A 20,262-nucleotide genomic window follows, 5' to 3' on the forward strand; every position below is an offset into this window, starting at 1 on the left:
AGCCAGTCTGTCTTTAGAACAAGATATAAAACTCTGTGCTTCTCTAGTGCCATGCCTGCCTGGATGCTTCCTGCCATGATGATACTGGACTGAACCTGTAAGCCAGCCCCAATTAAATGTCCTTTATAAGAGTTGCCTTGGTCATGGTATCTCTTAGCAATGGAAACTCTAAGACAGTGGCTTTCCTGGGTGTCTCCATGACTTGGTTGTGAACACTGCTGTGATCAACACTGTTGTACAGGTGTCTCTGAGGTAGGCTGACCTAAACTTTCTGGGGTACATACCCAGCAGTGCTATAGCTGGGTCATATGCTAGTTCTAGTTTTAGACTTTCCAGGAACCCTCATGTGCTTTCCATGGTAGCTACTACATAAGTTCACTTTCCCACCAACAGTGTCATGTAGGATTCTTTTTTGCCATATTCTGGCCAGATATTGTTTTGAGGGTAGCCCATTCTGACTAGGGTAAGATAGAATTTGCATATAGTTTTAACTTAAATTTTGTTGATGGTTAAGGATCTTGAGCATTTTGTTTTTTGTCTAATTACTGGTCACTTATACTTTTAACAAATTGAATATTAATCTGGTGGGGGGGGTACATGCATGCACACATGTGCCACAGAGTGTGTGTGTGTATGTGTGTGTATCAGAGTACAGATTGAAGGAGTTAGTTTTATTCTGTGTGTGTGTGTGTGTGTGTGTGTGTGTGTGTGTGTGTGTGTGTGTGTGTATCAGTACAAGTTGAAGGAATTAGTTTTTTCTTTCCATCGGGTTCTGAAGATTGAACTTGGGTTGTCAGGCTTGGCATTGGCAGCAGCAGGTGCCTTTACCTGCTGAGCTTTCTCACTGAGCCTCTTACATTTTTCAAAAATAAACATTTGTTTCTATTTATGTTTGTGTGCATGTGTGCATGTGTGTGTGTAGTTGCCCCAGAGACCAGAAGGTGTCAGTCGGGTCATCTGGAGGTAGTTACAGGCAGTTGTGAGTCTCCCAATGTGGGCTGCAGGAACGGAGCACAGGTTGTCCACAGGAGCAGCAGGTGCTCTTCTTAACCCCTGAGTCAGCTCTCCATAACCCTCCACTCTAGAACTGCCATGTTGTATCCTGAAGACTCTAAGGTAAGTTTTCATTTTCTCCTTTTCTCTTTTCTTCCTCATTCTTCCTTCTTTCTCTCCCTCTTTCCCTGCTTCCTTTCTTCTTCTGTGTTATTACATGTTCATGAATGAGTGTATAAAAGTATATATCCACAGTGCAAGGTGGAGACAGAGGACAACCTTGGGTGTTGGTCATTGCTTTCTGCCTTGTTAGAGACAGGCTGTCGTGTTGTTTTTCTGGTCTAGGTGTTCTATGTGCCGGGCTAACTGGCCTAAGAACTTCTGGGGACTCTCTCTCCCTACCTTCCCATTTCTTAACAGAGGCACTAAGATTGCATATGCTTGTACTGCACATCCATCCTCTACAGTGATTTCTGGGTATTTGAACTCAGGCCCCCTGGCTTGTTTGGGAAGCACTTTTACCCATTGAGCCATCTCTCTAGCCCTTTATTTTATTTTATTTTTATAAATCTCAGATTTGTGGGTTTTTTTGTTTTGTTTTTTTTCCAGAGCTGGGGACCGAACCCAGGGCCTTGCGCTTGCTAGGCAAGCGCTCTACCACTGAGCTAAATCCCCAACCCCCTAGCCCTTTATTTTATTTGATTTAAAAAATGCTTAAATTTCTTCTCTGATTTTTCTCAGTCATGGTTTTTTCATTATTCAGAAGTTTACTCAGTCTTTGTTTATTTCTATTGTTTACATAATTTTTGTATTTGTTTCTAATTTTTTCCACTATGATTTGATAAAATACAAGAGATGGTTTTATATTTCTATTTGTTAAGTTGTGTTTATTGCCTAAAATGTGGCCTATTTTGAAGAAATTTTTATGAGCTCCTAAGAATAATGGATTTTGCAATTGTAGATAGAATATTCTGTTAGGTTCATTAGGTTTATACTATAACTCTCCAGTTCTTTTTTTTAAATATGTTCTTATTTATTTTAGTTTATTCACTTTACATCCTAATAACAGCTCCTCCTTTCCTCCCAGTACCTCCTTATACAGAACCTCATCCCCCCCAATCCCTTCTTCCCTTCTCCTTTGAGAAAGGAGAGCCCCCTTCTAGGTAACATACACGCACACAACCCTCCCACCTTACACCCCAGGCCCCACCCCTGGCACATCAGGTTGCTGCAAGACTAGGCACATCTCCCAGTGAGACCAGAGAAGGCAGCCTTTAAGTCTTCCTTGGAGAGGCTGGAGGCAACACCAAGACCATTCCGTTTTATTTGGGACGATTCATCTGTTGTTTGTTTGTTTGTTTTTAATTAATTAATTAATTATATATAAGTACACTGTATAGACACACCAGAAGAGGGCATTAGATCTCATTAGGGCTGCTGGGATTTGAACTCAGAACCCCTGGAAGAGCACTGAGTGCTCTTAACCACTGAGCCATTGCTCCAGCCCAATCCTTAACATTCAATCCGCCTTTCAGTCAGTGTCTCACGTAACCAGCTCAAATTGCCTCCAGACATCTATGTAGCCAAGAAAGACCTGGAACTTCTTTCTGATCTTCTTGGCTTCTAGTGCTGGCATTATAGCACAATAGCACCCCTGACTTCTGTAGTGCTGGGGATCTAACTTGGGCTCTGTGCAATGTAGGCAAGCGCTCTACCAGCTGAGCTACATCTCCAGCCATAGCTATGCCTTCTTGATAGATTATTTCATCCCTGCTGATTTGATTGGGGTTTGCTTTGTCAGGAATTAGCTGCTCTGGCTTGTTTCAGATTCTGTTTCCTTGAAATATGGGTGGTAAGCTGTGAGGCTGTCATCCGTCAGCTTTCCATGGCTATGGTCACTCTGCTGATAACTTCACTCCCTCTTCACCCTGCTTGTCCCAGGGGGAAGGCAAACCTTGATTCTACTACTGTATCATGGCTCAAAGTGTAAGTCCTGCATCACACATATAATCAAAATAATATGTAAAAATAAATATATCTTGAGGGGCTGTTTGTCCCTTGCTCTTGCTCCCTCCTCTTGTTCCTATTCCTTCCCCTCTTGCTCCTCTCTCCCCATTCCCCTCCCGTATCTCTCTCTCTCTCTCTCTCTCTCTCTCTCTCTCTCTCTCTTTCTCTCTCTTTGCCTTTCTCTGTCTCTATTCCCTCAACTCCCCTCTGCATGCCCTGAATAAACTCTATTCTATACTTTAAAAAAAAATTGTAATTTCTGAATGAAGTGGTTCACTGACTGCTCTTCCAGAGGTCCTGAGTTCAATTCCCAGCAACCACATGGTGGCTCACAGCCATCTGTAATGGGATCTGATGTCCTCTTCTGGTGTGTCTGAGGACAGCTACAGTGTACTCATATATGGAAAGTAAATAAATATTTTCTAAAAAATTAGAATTTTATTTTGAAGTTATATAATTTTTAAAGTGGATATTTTTCGGTTAATTGTCTATAGAAATACAGTTGCTTAGCTGGAAGTGGTGGTATACCGCTTTAATCCCAGTGCTTGGGAGTCAATGGCAGGCAGATCTTGAGTTCCAGAACAGTCTAGGATACACAAAGAAATGCTGTCTCAAAAAATCATAAAATCTTAAAATTCATTATTTACTTTCAGGTTTTGTAGATTTTTTTTATTACAATGTAACTGGAAAAAGAAGAGTTTCTGCTTCAGGGGTGTGTGTGTGTGTGTGTGTGTGTGTGTGTGTGTGTGTGTGTGTGTGTGTTTTCATGAAAGGGTTTTTGTGTAGTCCAGGCTGTCATAGAACTCACTCTGTAGTCTAGGCTGGCCTTGAACTCACAGAGATCTGCCTGCCTCTACCTCTGCCTCTGCTTTTCAAGTGCTGGAATTAAAGATGTGTACCATTATACCCACCTCCAAATTCAGGTCTTTTGAGGCAAGGTCTCATTTTGTAGCTTTGACTGGTCTGGATCCCACCAGACTAAAATCAAACTTACAGAGATCAACCTGTAGAAGGCACAGCTTAGCTCTCATACCTTCTGTTTGTATCCCAAACTCTGGGATTAAAGGCATGTATGACAATGTCTAGCGTTTGTTTGTTTGTTTATTGATTTTCCAAGTCAGATTTCTCTTGTGTTACCCTGGCTGTCTTAGAACTCACTCTGTAGACCAGGCTGGCCTGGAACTCAAGAAATCTAACGGTATCTGCCTCACAAGTGTTAGGATCAAAGGCATGTGTCACCACATCCATTTTTTGTTTTTACATGTAACTATTTCTCTTTTATTTCTTCTTTTCACCTGACCCCCGCCCCCATTGTGACTCTGACTGCAAGCAATGAGAACAACCTCCTAGAGGTGTTCCTGATCTTAGGAGGAGTGAGTGTTCAGGGTTTGTCTAAACATGGAAAATATTGCAACTATTTTTAGATTTCCCTTAGCAGATCATGGAAGCTCTTTTTCATTTGCTGAGCCATTTCAATATGAATGGGTGCTGAATTATGTAAAGTGCTTTTTCTGCATGTAGAAATTATCATTGATGTCTCACTGGGTGAAATAGTTATTTCTGTGAGAATCCAGCCTGACCTTGCTAAGTGGAAACTACCACAGTTGCCCTGGTCCTGGTGCTTTTCCCTAAAGAACTTTCTAGCACACTATAACCAAAGCCATTGGGATGCTACATGCAGCTTTATGGGTGGATGCTGGCGATGTGGGGCCTAGGACTGTGCCTGAGATCAGTACTAGCTTGAAATAAATAACTTTGAATGGTGTCACTTAACTATTGTACTTGGAAACCCCTTCCTATGACTGAAATTGTGAGGATCTTTGATCAGATTGCTACTCAGGACCACACTTCTGTCAGCTGGTTGAATACTGATGTATGAACATTTCTCTTGGGTAGTGTGGTGTTTTGAATAGAGGAAGTGTGTCACTGTGAGGGTAGGCTTTGAGGTCTCCTATGCTCAAGCTATGCCCACTGTGGTGCAGTCTTCTGCTGCCTGTGGCTCAGGATGTAGAACTCTGGGCTCTTCCAGCACCATGTCTGCCTGCTTGCTGCCATGCTTCCTGCTGTGGCAACAGTGAACTACACCTCTGATAATAGGTCAGTTAAATGTTGTCCTTTGTAAGAGTTGGTATAGTCATATTGTATTTACAGCAGTAAAACCCTAATAAGACAGGCAGTGCAGAAATTTGAGAATGGCTGCTGTAGGCCCATGTTTGAGTGTTTGGACTGCAGTTGTTGAAACTGTTGGAAAGATTAGGAAGTGTGATCTCTTTGGTGGGAATTTGTCATTGGAGGGCAGGCTTTAAGGTTTCAGAAGCCCAAGTCATTTCCAATAAATTATTTCTGTCTGCCTTGTGATTGTGGGTCAGCCGTAAGATCTCAGCTAGTTTTCAGGGCTATACCTGCTGCTGCCATGTTCCAGACCACAAGCCCTTAACTGTCTTATACATGTTGCCTTGGTCATGGTGTCTTCACAGCACTAGAACAGAACAGTGGTATCTAGCAGTGGATTTGCTGGATAGCATCATAAGTCTTCTGGCTTTTCTGGAACTGTTAGGCTGCTTTTTAGAGCACTTCCTTGTCTTCTCTATGCATCAGTAGTTGAGTTCTGTTGCTGTGCATTCTCATGGGCACTTAAACTTTTATTCCATCCATCCTAGTGTGTTGCATTAATGGATTAGTTTGATTTCTGTATGTTTCTTTAATTGTTTAATTTTCTAAATCTAGCTACCATTTAGTCTCTTATTCTGCTTAATTTTGTTTTCAATATTAAAAATACATGTGTATAGTTATGCATGAACTGTATATTGCTTTATATATAGCTGTTTGTAATTGATTTAGGTCGCACATGTGATGAGAGCATTTATATTCTAAACTGTGCTTTTTCTTTCTTCTTGAGTTTTATTCATACAACATATCCTAGCCCTCTATTCTTCTCAGTTCCCTCCCTACCTCCACTCTCCCTCAGATCCATAGCTCCTCCATTTTCCATCAGAAAAGACAGGGCTTCCCAGTGATATCTACTAAACACAGCACAACAAGATACAAAAAGACTTGGTACAAACCCTCATATCAAGGCTGGGCAAGGTAACCAATAAGAGGAAAAGGGTCCCAAGTGCAGGCAAAAGAGTCAGAGACACCCCCTCTTCTACTATTAGGATTCCCACAACAATCACAGCATGTGTGCCATACCTAGTGCAGATCTGTGCAGTATCTGTGATGGCTGCTTCAGTCTCTGAGCATCTGTGAGCCAGCAGAGTTGACACTGTGGGCTGTGTTCTCCTGGTGTCTTCAACACCTCTGGCTCTTAAAATTCTTCCTTCCCCTCTTCCACAGGGTTCCCCAAACTGCCTAATATTCGGCTGTGGGTCTCAGTATCTGCTCTCATCAGTTGCTGGATGGCACTTCTCTGATGACAATTGGGCCTGACACCAATCTATGAGTATAGCAGAATATTGTTAGGAAGCATTTCTTTTCTTTGTCATTTGTGTTTGGTTCTATCTTATATCTCTGAGCTATCCAGCTTCCAGTTCCTGGCACTCCAGGCAGTGTCCGGCATGGGCTCCCTTTCTTGGTTTTAGCCTCAAGTTAGACTAATCATTGGTTCGCCACACTCACGAGCTCTGAGCCACCATTGCCCCATGCATCTTGCAGGTAGGACAGGTGTGGTTTGAAAGTTTTGTGGCTGGGTTTGTATCCTGGTCCCACTAGGTTATCAAAGATGGTCAGTTCAGGCCCAGTGTTTGCCATTACTAGGAATCTTCCCTAGGGTCTCTTCATTTAAGTTCCAGGAAGTTTCTACTGCACTAGGCTTCTACATCACCCCCCAAATACCCCCTATTTCAGTCATCCCTCTTGGGCCATCCAATCCCTCCTGTTCCTATCCTTTAGTCAACCTGAAAAATCTATTTCCCGTTCCTAGGGAGACTCCACTTCCCCACCCCCACGCCACTCCGTGTGAATATGCAACAGTGTACATGAAGAAACTGTAGAGCCACAAGTCAACCCTAGGTGTCATTTCTCAGCGTTATCCACCTTGGTGTTTTGTTATTTGTTTGAGACAGGGTCCCATTAAACTTGAAACTTAATGGGTTGACTAGGCTGTCTGGCCAACAAGCCCCAGGGACCCATCTATGTCTACCCTCACCCCTTAGCAGTAGGATTGCAGGCATACACCATCATGTCCAGCCTTTTATTCTTGTCACATACATGTGTGCTCCATGTGCATATGGGTTTAGAGCTGGCTACTTGAGATTAGATCGTCTATTTGAGGTTTGTCTCTGGGACAGATAGAAGATAACTCTCCTCTAAGCAGTCATTAGTTGCCTTTGATTCTTTATCTAGGGCTGAGGTCTTGTGAGCTTTACCCCCAGCCATGTTGGTATGTCAGCTTTTGTTTTATCATTGTACAGGTCTCACTTAAGTAACCATACTGAGATTTTCTGGGGATAGCTTCCTGCAGAGAGAGAGACAGAGACAGAGACAGAGAGAGAGAGAGAGACAGACACAGACAGAGACAGAGACAGACAGAGACAGACACACAGTCTCACAGCAGAAGTCCTTCTCCTCTGGCTCTCTTAGTGGTTCTGCCATCTCCTGTTTCTTGAGCCTTCAATGTCATGGCTGCATTATAGATGTCTCTGTTGGTGTTAGGCACCCATGGTAGCTTATTCTCTGCATTTTTAAAAAAGATTTATTTATTTTATATATGCGGGTACACTATCGCTATCTTCAGATACACCAGAAGGCATCAGATGCCCATTACAGATGGTTGTGATCACCATGTGGATGCTGAGAATCAAACTCAGGACCCCTGGAAGAGCAGTCAGTGCTCTTAACCACTGAGCCATCTCTCCAGCCCTACTCTGTGCATTTTGACCAGTTTTGTTTTTCTATATTGGTCTCTGTCTACTGCAGAAACAAACGTCTTTATGAGGGATGAGAATTACACGTAATCTTAGGGTATAGTATTTGGAATGCACTTGAGAGTTAGACTGGTTGAGGGAAATAATGGAGTAAATTCTCCTTTAGAGTTCTTGGCCTTACAACTACAGATAGTGTGCACAGCTCTGTGTGGTTCTGAGTATGCAACTCAGGTTCTCATGTTTACACAGCAAGTGCCCTGTATCTCTCCAGCCCCTTGTTTCCTCATAGCTAATCTTAATGTTGATTTTGTTTTAATATGCGAGGATGTTCTACCCCTGTTTTCCTCAGCCCTTGAGTTATTTCAGTCAATTTTGTTTATGGCATCCATTTTTGAGAATGTCTTCTTTCAGAAAAACTGATAGTTTGTATTAATTTTACTTCAGGTAAGTTTGGCTTAAGCTTATTGTCAATATAACGTCTTATTCTAAAAACTGCTTGGTTTGAAAAGAAGTGATAAGTCAGGGAATTACCTGATATCTTCGAGTGCTGCAAATATCATGCTTAGTCCCTTCACCAGGATGCTCAGTATGGGTCTTAGTAGCTATTCAGACATTGTGCTCAAGATCCTCTCAAAAGAGTTTTCCACCTGCTGTTGTGCCCAGCAGTGTCTGGTGAAGCAAGTTTCTAACAATGACAGTGTCTGTCCTGGCATTTGTGCTGTTGTGGGATCACCACCAGGGAAGACTGCTCAGACATGGTCTAAACCAGTAGAAAGTATGAGCCAGCCAGTGACTACATTGGGTTTTCAGATTCCAAACCCACCCCTTCTCAGGGTGAGCTTTCAAGCACAAAAACCATGTTGTAGTTAACAAGTTGACCAGAAGCGGAACTACAGAAGCCAGGAAGCGAGGTTAACGCGCTTAGAGACTTTCCCAGAGCTGTAGAGTCTGATGGGCTCAGCCGTTACTGTCAGGTGCTGCTGCCTACCATTCTTGCAGCCAGAGTGGTGCTTCCGTCCTGGGGCCAGTTGTCTTAAGGTCTGGGGCCTGTTTATGTTGTTGCCATATCACAACATTAGCTCTTGCTGCTTTTATTTATTTTGTGTTGAGGTTATATGTGCTAAAAGGTGTGTGTGTGTGTGTGTGTGTGTGTGTGTGTGTGTGTATTGGGGGGATGTCAAAGGACAACTTGTAAGAAGAGGTGGTTCTCTCCACCATGTGGATTCTGGAGATCAAACTTGAATCATTAGGCTTGGCAGCAAGTGCCTTAACCCACTCAACCATCTTGCCAGCCCCTTTGTTCCTTTTTTTTTTTTTTTTCTTTAAGAATTTATTTACTTTATGTATATGAGTACCCTATCACTGTCTTCAGACACACCAGAAGAGGGCATCAGATCCCATTACTGATGGTTGTTGGGATTTGAACTCAGGACCTTTGGAAGAACAGTCAGTGCTCTTAGCCACTGGGCCATCTCTCCATCCCCTTTTGTTGCTTTTTAAAATGTTCCATGGACATACATTCTCCTTCGGATTTCAGTTTGAGTTATTCTGTGGTTTATTTCATAAGAACATTTGGAATTTTTAAACTCATCTTTATATATTCTACTAGGAAGGTAGAATGAATTAATTTCAAGGAATTTAGGACTTAAATAACACTGTGGTGCCTTTGGTAAATTGAAAAGTAAGGTGTGCCTGGAGAGATGGCTCTGCAGTTATGAGTACTTGGTCTTGCAGAAAGCCTGGGTTCAGTTCCTAGAATCACATGGTCGTTCACAGCCTTCTGTTATTGCAGTTCAGAGGGAATCTTAGGCTCTCTTCCAGCCTCTGTAGGGTCTGTATGTGTGTGGTGTACAGATCTACATGTATGCAAAACACTCATACGTGTAATTTTTTTTTTTTTTGGTTCTTTTTTTCGGAGCTGGGGACCGAACCCAGGGCCTTGCGCTTCCTAGGCAAGCGCTATACCACTGAGCTAAATCCCCAACCCCATACATGTAGTTTTTTAAAAATTATCTTTGTCAACAGGGTCTTACTATGCACTGTGACTAGCCCTAAACATAATGTGTAAACCAGGAAGGCCTCAAACTCACAAAACTCCTCCTGTCCCTCCTCCTTAATGCTGCAGTTGAAGGCATGTGCTACCACACCCAGCAGAAATAAACTTTTCTGTTGGTCATGGTGGCACACACCTCTGATCAGCATTTAGGAGAGAGGTGGGCAACTCTCTGGGAGTTCAAGGCAAGCCTAGTCTACATACTGAGTTTCTGACCTGCCAGAGCTACATGATGTCTCAACATAAATAGTAAATCTTAGGGGGGAAATGGGGTGGGGTGGGACTGTGATTGGAGTGTAAAGTGAATAAATTATTGGAAAAAGCAAAGGAGGCTGTAACTTCCTTGTGAAATTCGTTTAGTGTCACCACTGCTTCCCATTCGTTCCCTGCCCCTTAAATGGCAGGACACTAGGATCTGAATTTATATCTTTTTGCTAATTTTGCTGTTTTGGGATTTTGGGGGGTTTTGTTTTTATGTGATTGGGTTGCAAAATGTCACTAGCAAGGTTTTTGACTTTAGCTTTCTATCATGGAAATTTTCTCCTATATGTTTAGGCTGATCCCTGTGATAAAATAATTTTGAATATGCAGTTCACTTCCATGCTTAATTTGATATCATCTCTTACAGGGAGTACAGAAGGACTGTGTGTGTCCTCGAGATGGTGGAGCTCCTGTCTTGGGGAAGAGGAAGAAGTCTGCTGCATGTAACAAGAAGCATTAGACTGCAGTTCCTGCAGGACAGCACTCATGCCCTGTGACACTGTGCTTGTGTGAGCAACATACTTGGCTTTCCCGTCACATCCATGGTGGGCTATACTAATCAGCCTAGAAAGTGAGATCATGAAAACGCAAATAAAATCTACTTTATAGGGGTCACAAGTGGACATTTTAAGAAGTTTTTATTAACTTAAGATGTCAGAATGATAAAGCAACCAGGATAATTATGGTTGGTCATGGAGGATAAGCAGGAAGTTTGTCCTGAGGGGGACAGGGATTTTGTTTCTGACAAAGTAAATTTCAAAATAGAGGAGGAAGATGAAGATCAAATTCCCTGTCACAGTTTGCAACGCCGAATGGACTTTAAAAGTGAGTCAGAGGATATGAGACAGACAGACAGTGGCGATGAACAGGCAGAAATCAGGGCAGCAAGCTGTGCCTGTCAGCCCTCTGGGAAATTCTTACCTGCCGAGAGTGAGGATGACTATGGGTCACTCTTCTCCCAGTATAGTAGCACACTGTACAACGTAGCCATGGAAGCCGTGACCCAGAGCCTTCTTTCCAGTCGACACATAAGCTCCAGGAAGAAGTCTCCGGCTTGGAAGCATTTCTTTATTTCCCCTCGAGATAGCACTAAAGCAATATGCACATACTGTATGAAAGAGTTCAGTAGGGGCAAAAATGAAAAAGACTTGAGTACAAGTTGCCTCATGAGACACGTGAGGCGGGCACACCCCACCAAGCTCATTCAAGAAAATGGAAGTCTATCAGCAGGGTCCTCCTTTTCCTCTCCCTCTCTTCTGCTTCCACCACAGCCTGCAGATGTGGGAGACCTCAGCACTATGCTCTCACCTGTCAGACTTGTCCAGAAAATGGCTGCCAAGATCCCATCCCCTGACCAAATAATGGAAGAGTCTGTGACTGTAGTCTCTTCTGAAGAGGTGTCCTCTGATGTACCTATCACTGAAAAGTATAACAGAGAGGAGGCTTTGGCAGGCTCCTCCCCCAACCTCTCCATGCTCCATTATGATGACACTTCAGAAACCATAGCAGACAGAAACCTTTCCCTTCCCAAGAGCACATCTGGGTCCAGGAGGAGGTCAGCTGTCTGGAAGCACTTCTACTTGTCACCCCTTGATAGCTCCAAGGCTGTCTGTGTCCACTGTATGAATGAGTTCAGTAGGGGGAAGAACGGGAAGGACCTGGGCACCAGCTGCCTCATCAGGCACATGTGGAGAGCACATCGGTCCATTGTACTGCAGGAGAACGGGGGCAGCACAGGCATCCCTCCACTGTACCCTATGCCCCCGACCCTGCTGCCTGCCCTGCTGCCCCCAGAAGGGGATGTCAACTCTGCATCATTGTCTCCAGGCAAAGACGTGAAAGAGCCCCCTTCTGCCTCCTCATCCCCAGACAGGCTTCCCGAGGACTTGTCATCACACACCAATCCTGGGGATGTGTCCCGGGAAGATGTGTCCATGTTGTCATCCTCTGATGACTTTGGGGAGGCCTCTGTAGTGTCCTCTCCAGAGAAGCGGCCAGCAGACACAGTAAATCCAAGGTTTGAATCAGGCACGGTCTTCCAGCAAAACAAGAAGGTGATGAGAAGACTGAAGTCAGAAGTCTGGCATCACTTTTCCCTGGCCCCCATGGACAGTCTCAAAGCAGTGTGCCGGTACTGCAGCTGCGTTATTAGTCGGGGGAAGAAGGGGGATGTTGGCACCAGTTGTTTGATGCGACACCTGTACAGACGCCACCCTGAGGTTGTTGGGAACCAGAAGGACTTTCTGGGTACAAGTTTGGCAAACTCTCCATACGCCACCTTAGCTTCTGCAGAAAGCTCCTCCAAGTTAACTGACTTGCCAGCAGCGATCAGAAAAAACCATCAAGGTATGTTTCCTACTAATAGCAAGAAGACCTCAAAGCTGTGGAATCACTTCTCTATCTGTTCGGCAGACTCAACAAAGGTGGTGTGCCTGCACTGTGGCCGGACCATCAGCAGGGGCAAGAAGCCCACCAACCTGGGCACCAGCTGTCTCCTGAGACACCTGCAGCGGTTCCATGGCCATGTACTCAAGAATGATGTCTCAGAGGCCACTCTGCCCCATTCTCCAGGCATCCGGAGGCCTCTGGGCATGGAGCTCTCAGGGGCTTCCTCTTTGCGTGACTCCACAGAGAAGTTCTATGACTCTCATCCAGTTGCCAAAAAAATCACAAGTCTCATAGCTGAAATGATTGCACTTGACCTTCAGCCATACTCCCTTGTAGACAACGTTGGCTTTAACAGGCTGCTTGAATACTTGAAACCTCAGTACTCCTTACCCTCCCCTTCCTACTTCTCCAGAACAGCCATCCCAGGTATGTATGACAATGTGAAACAGATAATTATGTCACATCTGAAGGAAGCTGAGAGCGGCGTGGTCCATTTCACCTCTGGAATCTGGATGAGTAGCCAGACTCGTGAATATCTGACCCTTACAGCTCACTGGGTCACCTTCGCATCCGCAGTCCGACCACATTGTGAGGACCACCATTGCTCAGCACTTTTAGATGTGTCACAGATCGACTGTGACTACAGTGGAAACAGCATCCAGAAGCAGCTGGAGTGTTGGTGGGAAGCCTGGGTGACTTCCATTGGTCTTCAGATTGGCATCACTGTCACTGACAACCCAAGCATAGGGAAGATGCTGAGTGAGGGTGAACACTCAAGTGTGCAGTGCTTCAGTCACACAGTGAATCTGATTGTGAGCGAGGCCATCAAGAGCCAGAGGATGGTGCAGAACTTACTGAGTATTGCCCGGAAGCTATGTGAGCGGGTCCATCGGTCACCCAGAGCAAGAGAGAAGTTAGCAGAACTGCAGAGAGAGTACGAGCTGCCCCAGCACCAGCTGATCCAGGATGTACCGTCCAAGTGGAGCACATCATTCCACATGCTTGAACGTCTAATTGAGCAGAAGAGGGCAGTCAACGAGGTATCCATTGAGTGCAACTTCAGAGAACTGATCAGCTGTGACCAGTGGGAGGTCATGCAGTCGGTGTGCCATGTGCTGAGACCATTCGATGCTGCAAGCCGAGAGATGAGTGCCCACATGTCTACACTGAGCCAAGTCATCCCCATGATCCACATCCTCAGCAGAAAAGTTGAGATGCTATTTGGGGAGACAATGGGCATTGACACCATGCTTAAGTCCCTGAAGGAAGCCATGGCGAGCCGCCTGTCTGCCACCCTCCATGACCCCAGGTACATCTTTGCCACACTGCTGGACCCTCGCTACAAAGCTTCCCTGTTCACGGAGGAGGAGGCAGAGCAGTATAGGCAAGACTTAATCAGGGAGCTAGAAATACTGAATTCTACCTCAGAGGACACAGCCGCCTCCAATGGCTGTGACTCAGGGTCCCCACTTAAAGACACTGGCACAGAGGAGAGCCTGTGGTCACTCGCACCAATAAAGAGAGATCAGAGAGAGAAGCTACCTGAAGACATGGTGCTTGCATATTTGGAGGAAGAGGTGCTGGAGCACAGCTGTGACCCACTCGCCTACTGGAACCTGAAGCGGTCATCCTGGCCTGGGCTGTCCACCTTAGCAGTGCGATTTCTGGGCTGTCCGCCAAGTACAGTCCCCTCAGAAAAGCTGTTCAGCACACCCATGGAGGCTGGCAGCTTTGGCCAGCCCAGGCTCATGATGGAGCATTTTGAAAAGCTCATCTTTTTAAAAGTGAATCTCCCCTTAATATGCTTTCAGTATTGAACTCAAGAGACGGAGCCACCAGACTGGAAGGAGAGGTGCTTCAGAGCGCTAGCTATTGTACCAGGGCTGACTCACCTGGCAGGGCCATGTAGGACACCAGACCAGGCATCTGGGGCTACCTGCCAGTTCTCACCATAATATCCACATGTGCCTTACTCCTCCTTCAGGCCAGGTGTCGAGGTGCGTTTTCAGAAGCCCACTAGAAACAAAGTCTTGGCAATTATGAAATAGGATGATCAGGTTTAAACTATTAATTTTTTTTTAAAGGAGATAGTAATCTGTTTTACTAGAGTGAAAGGAAGATGTAAACAATTTTATTGTGTAGGGTTTTTATTCAGTTGTGTAAAAACCACAAATCAGGTGCTGTATTTTAATTAAATATTATTTTAATTGCAACAAAACAGCTTTTGTGGCTGTCAAATGAAACCTGCAGGAGGTGGACGGTAAGCCATCCTGACTGAACAGTTCTTAACCACAGACTCCAAGAGTATGTCAAAGAGAGGATATTCTGGAAGCTGTTTACTGTGACAGAACCAGGCGTTTGAAAACAAAACTGAACTTGGGCATATCATGGAGTGTCAGTCACATGGCTAGTTGGTCATGAGAACGTTCCCATGTCAGGTGTTTGCATTCAGGTTTTACATGGTCAGTTAACTCAGAGATATCCCACTTATCATGAGCTCCTTGAAATTGGATCCACGTTTTAAAGTCATGCTTCGGACTTCACCAGAGCATGATATGACACGTTTACAACAGATGGCCCGCTGATCAAATCTCCAGGCCTCTGATTTAGTTTTTGCGTCTCTCTACAATAAAGCTATCTCATAAGAAGTATGCACTGACCCCCTCCCAGTTTGACCAGACTATAGCTCAGATTCTACTTTGAGGAGGTAGCTTGTTAACAGGGAGAGCACTTGTTTATTGCAGTCATGAGAAAAGCCTTAGGCATCTAGATTTTTTTCCTGTGATAGGGAAGACTCAACCGTCCTTGGGACATTATAGAAATCCCAAGGCTATCAAAATGAAGTTTCAGCTGTCAGATTCTTTACCAGACTCCAAAGGTTTTGCTTATAATGTCTAAAAAAAGTTTTTCATTTTCTCATTTCAAATCAAATATTATGGATAAATCATTCATTTGCTTCTGACCTTTTAAAAAAAATGTTTTGTTGAAATACTGTATGTAGGCTTAGTCTGAATTTGCGTGGACTACGCTTTAGTGTATTTATAAATGATGAACTTGGATTCTGAAATTAAACTTTTTATTTGCGATTTTCTATTGCTGACTGATGATGCCTTTTTATTTTTAGGATAATAAAACAGAAGTGCATTTTATGTGTTAATACATATGAACTGCATTCAGTGTTTGAAATGTCAACATAGTCACAGTAGGACCCTGGGGAGTAGGGACAGGATTCCTAACAGGTGCGTTTTTGATGGCGGTAATGATGGTTAGAACTTATCTCTGCTTTTCCTCTTACCTGATGCCTGTGCTTTTACCCAGTGGACACCAGCCTATTTCCAGAGGGCCCTGGAGCTCTTGACCATGAGTTCCACAGTCCACCCACTGCGCTATCCCCAGCCAGAACTCCTGACAGAGAAAGCGTTACAGTTGCAGATAGGAGCAAGGAAAGACTGCTGAGCCCTGCCCACAGCAGTTGCCGTCTGTTCCTTTCATTTGCTTGCAGGTTTTCTTTTTGAGGTAGGGTCTCATGTGGCCTAGACTGGCCACCAGTTCACTATGTGATGAAGGATGAGAAGGAACTTTAACTTCTGACTGTTCCTCTGCCTCCCAGGTTCTGAGAGGACAGAGTATGTTACCAACCTTGCTTTTGTTCATTACTGAAGAGAGAGCCAAGACTTTGGTACGTGCTAGGCAACCGAACCACATACCTCCCCAGCCTCACCTGCCATTCTGTCCCTGTAAGTTCTCAGCATCACACTGCCACGCTCAAGTCATAGAATATAAAGATTGCAAAAAAACCGTGCTTGTTTGTCTCAGCAGAACTGTGACAACTGACATTGGAAGCACCGATCTTCTGGATATTACATTGACAGGTGATGGATGTATTTTAATACCTGGCACCCTCTGCACTAAGGACACAGCCAGGCTGTCTCTGTCCTCAGTTGCTGGTAGCACTGCAAGAGAGCAGGCAGGAGGCCTCGTGCTGGTTACCAGTTCTCATGGCATAGACTTAGGCAGACAGGTATTTGTAAGTGTATTGAGTGAATGTGTTCATTCTCAATCTCCTGCCTTGACTTACCTTCTGAGCTGTTTGTTTTCCGACCTCCAGATGACATCTGGGGCGGGTTGTTCCTGAATTCTTCCTGTTTAGCTGGAGTGAGTGTCCTAGTTAGGATTATTACTGTTGTGATAAACCCCATGACCAAATTAGGGAGGAAAGGGTTTATTTGACTTCTTGTAGTTCATCACTGAAGGAAGTCTGGGCAGGAACACAAGCAGTGCAGGGATCTGGAGGCAGGAACTAGTGCAGAGGCCGTGAAGTGGTGCTGCTTACTGGCTTGTTTCTCTGGACTTGCTCAGTTTGCTTTTATAGCCTGATCTTACTGAAGCATTTTCTCCACTGAGGTTCCCTCCTTCCGGATTACTCTAGCTTATGTCAAATTGACATAAAAACTAGCCAGCACAGTAAGTACATGTGACATCATCCATAAAGATGGTTCTACAGGTTGAACATGAACACATAAGACATCTATACAGAAAAGTTCTATAGATTGGTAAGCTGTCAGTAAGGGTGTGGGGAAGAATCTGGTGTGGTCCTAGTCACAGATATTTGCAAAGGTCACCACCAGGCTATTAGCTACATCTGTTCCCAGGCTTCTGGGTGGATAACGTATTATGCATTCCTTTGAAAAAACAACCCTGAGTTCCTTCCTGGTTTGCCCAGGAGAGCCAAGTAAATGAGGTCCTGCCCAGCCCACAAGCTGAATGTGGTCACCTTTGGTTCACGGTGTACACAAAGGGTACTTGTAACTTGAACTGACCTTCCTCTCCTGGCTAATTCTCAGCACCGGACCGAATGACACTCAGCTACAACACATCTCCCTTTCACTGCTGCATATTTCAATATCAACCCCAAAAATGTTCATTCTTGTCAGTTTTTTATTATTTTTACTATATTAATACTATTCTTTTTTGTGTTTAAAGAGCCTTTTTAATCATGCGTTTTTCTTTATTACATAATCAGTTTTTCTCTTGATCTTTTTCCTCATGTTTATATAGCTTGCTTTCTTTCACATGTTATTTTTTTTTAGTTTTTATTAGTTTACTTTTTAATTTAGCAGTCTTTCTCTACATTATTTTTTACCTTCTCATTTTTCATGGCTATTTACCAATAGCCAATACCAATATGTCCCGTTGGTTGGTTTTTATTTCTGTATCTAATTTGGCTTGGTGGTATTGCTGTTACAGTGATTAGTTTTCCTCAGTGCTACTGACAGCTGAGCCTCAAGAGAAAGCTGTTAATGAGAGCTCTCAAGTGAAACTGGAAGAGAGAGAGAGAGAGAGAGCTGTCTACCCTAAGGGACATGGACGGTACCTCATGAACATGAGATACATGGAAAATGAAGGCAGCGTGGCTCCTCTAAATGATTCATAACTCCTCCTCCTCCTCCATAACTAAGACCAATGATAGCAAGATGTTAAAATGCCAGACAAATAGTTCAACACAGTATTTGAAATGACAGCCCAAGGGGATAAACCAACACAGCTCCAGCCACTGAGGTTTGAAAAAGCTGCCTTTTTGATAAATAATGCTGAGGAAATGGGCTATTCACAGGTAGAAGACTAAAACTGGATCCTTTTCTCGAACCCTCAATAAAAAAAGAGAGAAAGAAAGGAAGAAAGAATTCAGCATGGAACAAAAAGCCTGAATGTAAGACCAGAAACACTGAAACTGCTAGAGGAAACCAGGGAAAAGACTTCAAAATATAGGAAAGTGCAAGTCCAAGGATCTTCTAAAAACGATTCCAGGAGGCCAGGAAATAAGTGGCAAGAACCATGAATGGGTTTGCACAAAATCAGAGCTGCTGTACCACAAGAAACTGGCAGAATGAAAGGACACCTACGGACTAGTAGAAAGACCTTTGCTAGCTACTCGACTCATCAGGGAGTAATATCCAAACATAAAACCACCCCAAATCAAGTAGTCCAATAGGTGGGATGGGCAGATTGGGCAGTTCTAAAGGAGGAGTCAAATGAGCAAGAAGGAGATGAAAAACTAACATCCTCATCACCAGAGAAATGCAAGTCAAACTACACTCAGGCTCCACCTCCCCCGCAGTCAGAATTGACTACCCTCAAGAACAAGTACTGTCCTCAATGTGGTGGGAGTGGGAAGCAACCTTCATACACGGCTGGGCTGGTGGCAAAGCAAACTTGTATAGCTACTCTCCTAGTTGTTTCTCTGTTACTGTGATAAAACACTGGCCAAAAGCAACTTGGGGCAGAGGATTTATTTGGCTCACAGATTACAGTCCATCTTGAAAGGAACTCAGGGCAGGGACTCAAATGCAGGAACTGATGCAGAAACCACCGAGGAGTGCTTCTCCCTGGCTTGGTCATCTCGTTTCCTCAGATGGCCCAGGACCATTTGCCCAGCAATGCACTGTCCACAGTTGTTCGTGGACATTGGTGCTCTGCCTACACGTGTCATATCCCCTGAAATTGAATTACAGACATTGTGAGCTGCCATGTGGTGCTAGGAATTCAACCTGGCTCCTTTGGAAGAACGGCCAGTGTTCTTAACAGCTAAGCTATCTCTCCAGCCCCCTTTAACTTTTAAGGTTTCTTAGCAACCTCCAGAAAGTTGCTTTTTTTCTTAAATTTTATATATATGGGCATTGGTCTACATGTGTGTCAGTGGATACCTGGTGCCACAGAGGACAGAGGCAAATGGAAGAGAGTCCCTTAGATCTGGAGTTAGAACCGGTTGTGAGTCACCATACATGTCCTGGGAATTGAACCCAAGTCCTCTGGGAAGAGCAGCCAGTGTGACCTTAACCAAGGAGCCATCTCTCCAGCCCCATACCTTTAATATTAGAACTAGGGAGGGAGAGGCAGGCAGATCTCTGTGAGGTTGAGGCTAGCCTGGTCTATGTATTGAGTTCCAGGCCAGCTAGACCTACATATTGAGACTCTGGTATGACAGCAAGCATTTTACCCTGAGCCTCCCCACCACTTCTCTCTCTCTTTCTTTCTTTTGTTGTTTCAGTTTTGTTTTTTGAGACAGGGTTTCTTTGTGTAGCCCTGGCTGTCCTGGAACATTCCTTGTAGACCAGGCTGGCCTTGAACTCAGAGATTTGCCTGTCTTTCCCTTCCAAATGCTAATAACTAAGACGTGCAGCACCACAGCCTGCCCTGTTCCTAGCTTCTCTCTTCAACTTCTCTATATGGTGACATTTTTTTATAATGAAAATTTAGGAAAGGAAAAATGTGTCCACCAAAATGACTGGAAGAAAAAAAAGCACTGAGTCCTCCTTATCGGTGGATAAAGGAATTTCTTGTGTGTTCCTGGTCAGGATAGAAATGTAATAACTTCTTTGGCAAAAGCTTGCTGTTGCCTGCGAAGGTGAGGCTCTTGCTGTTGCCTGTGAAGGTGAGGCTCTTGCTGTTGCCTGTGAAGGTGAGGCTCTTGCTGTTGCCTGTGAAGGTGAGGGTCTTGCTGTTGCCTGCAAAGGTGAGGCTCTTGCTGTTGCCTGTGAAGGTGAGGGTCTTGCTGTTGCCTGCGAAGGTGAGGCTCTTGCTGTTGCCTGTGAAGGTGAGGGTCTTACTGTTGCCTGTGAAGGTGAGGCTCTTGCTGTTGCCTGTGAAGGTGAGGGTCTTACTGTTGCCTGTGAAGGTGAGGGTCTTACTGTTGCC

General features: G+C 44.3%; 1 protein-coding gene across 7 annotated transcripts in view; it reads left to right on the forward strand.

Annotated features, from left to right (window-relative positions):
• Zbed4 (zinc finger, BED-type containing 4) overlaps nt 1-15,660 on the forward strand; it is a 40,051-nt gene extending 24,391 nt beyond the window's left edge. For 6 of the 7 annotated variants that reach the window (XM_063263629.1, XM_063263627.1, XM_063263632.1 and 3 more), the window contains one exon: nt 10,547-15,660. In XM_063263629.1, coding sequence (XP_063119699.1) covers nt 10,872-14,384 — 3,513 coding nt within the window. In that variant the 5' untranslated portion in view covers nt 10,547-10,871 and the 3' untranslated portion in view covers nt 14,385-15,660. The remainder of the gene's footprint in view (nt 1-10,546) is intronic. The other variant, NM_001134800.4, reaches the window with a different exon arrangement.
• The last annotated feature ends 4,602 nt before the right edge of the window (nt 15,661-20,262 follow it).

This window comes from Rattus norvegicus, chromosome 7 (assembly GCF_036323735.1).
Source record: "Rattus norvegicus strain BN/NHsdMcwi chromosome 7, GRCr8, whole genome shotgun sequence".
In the NCBI taxonomy this organism is placed as follows: domain Eukaryota; kingdom Metazoa; phylum Chordata; class Mammalia; order Rodentia; family Muridae; genus Rattus; species Rattus norvegicus.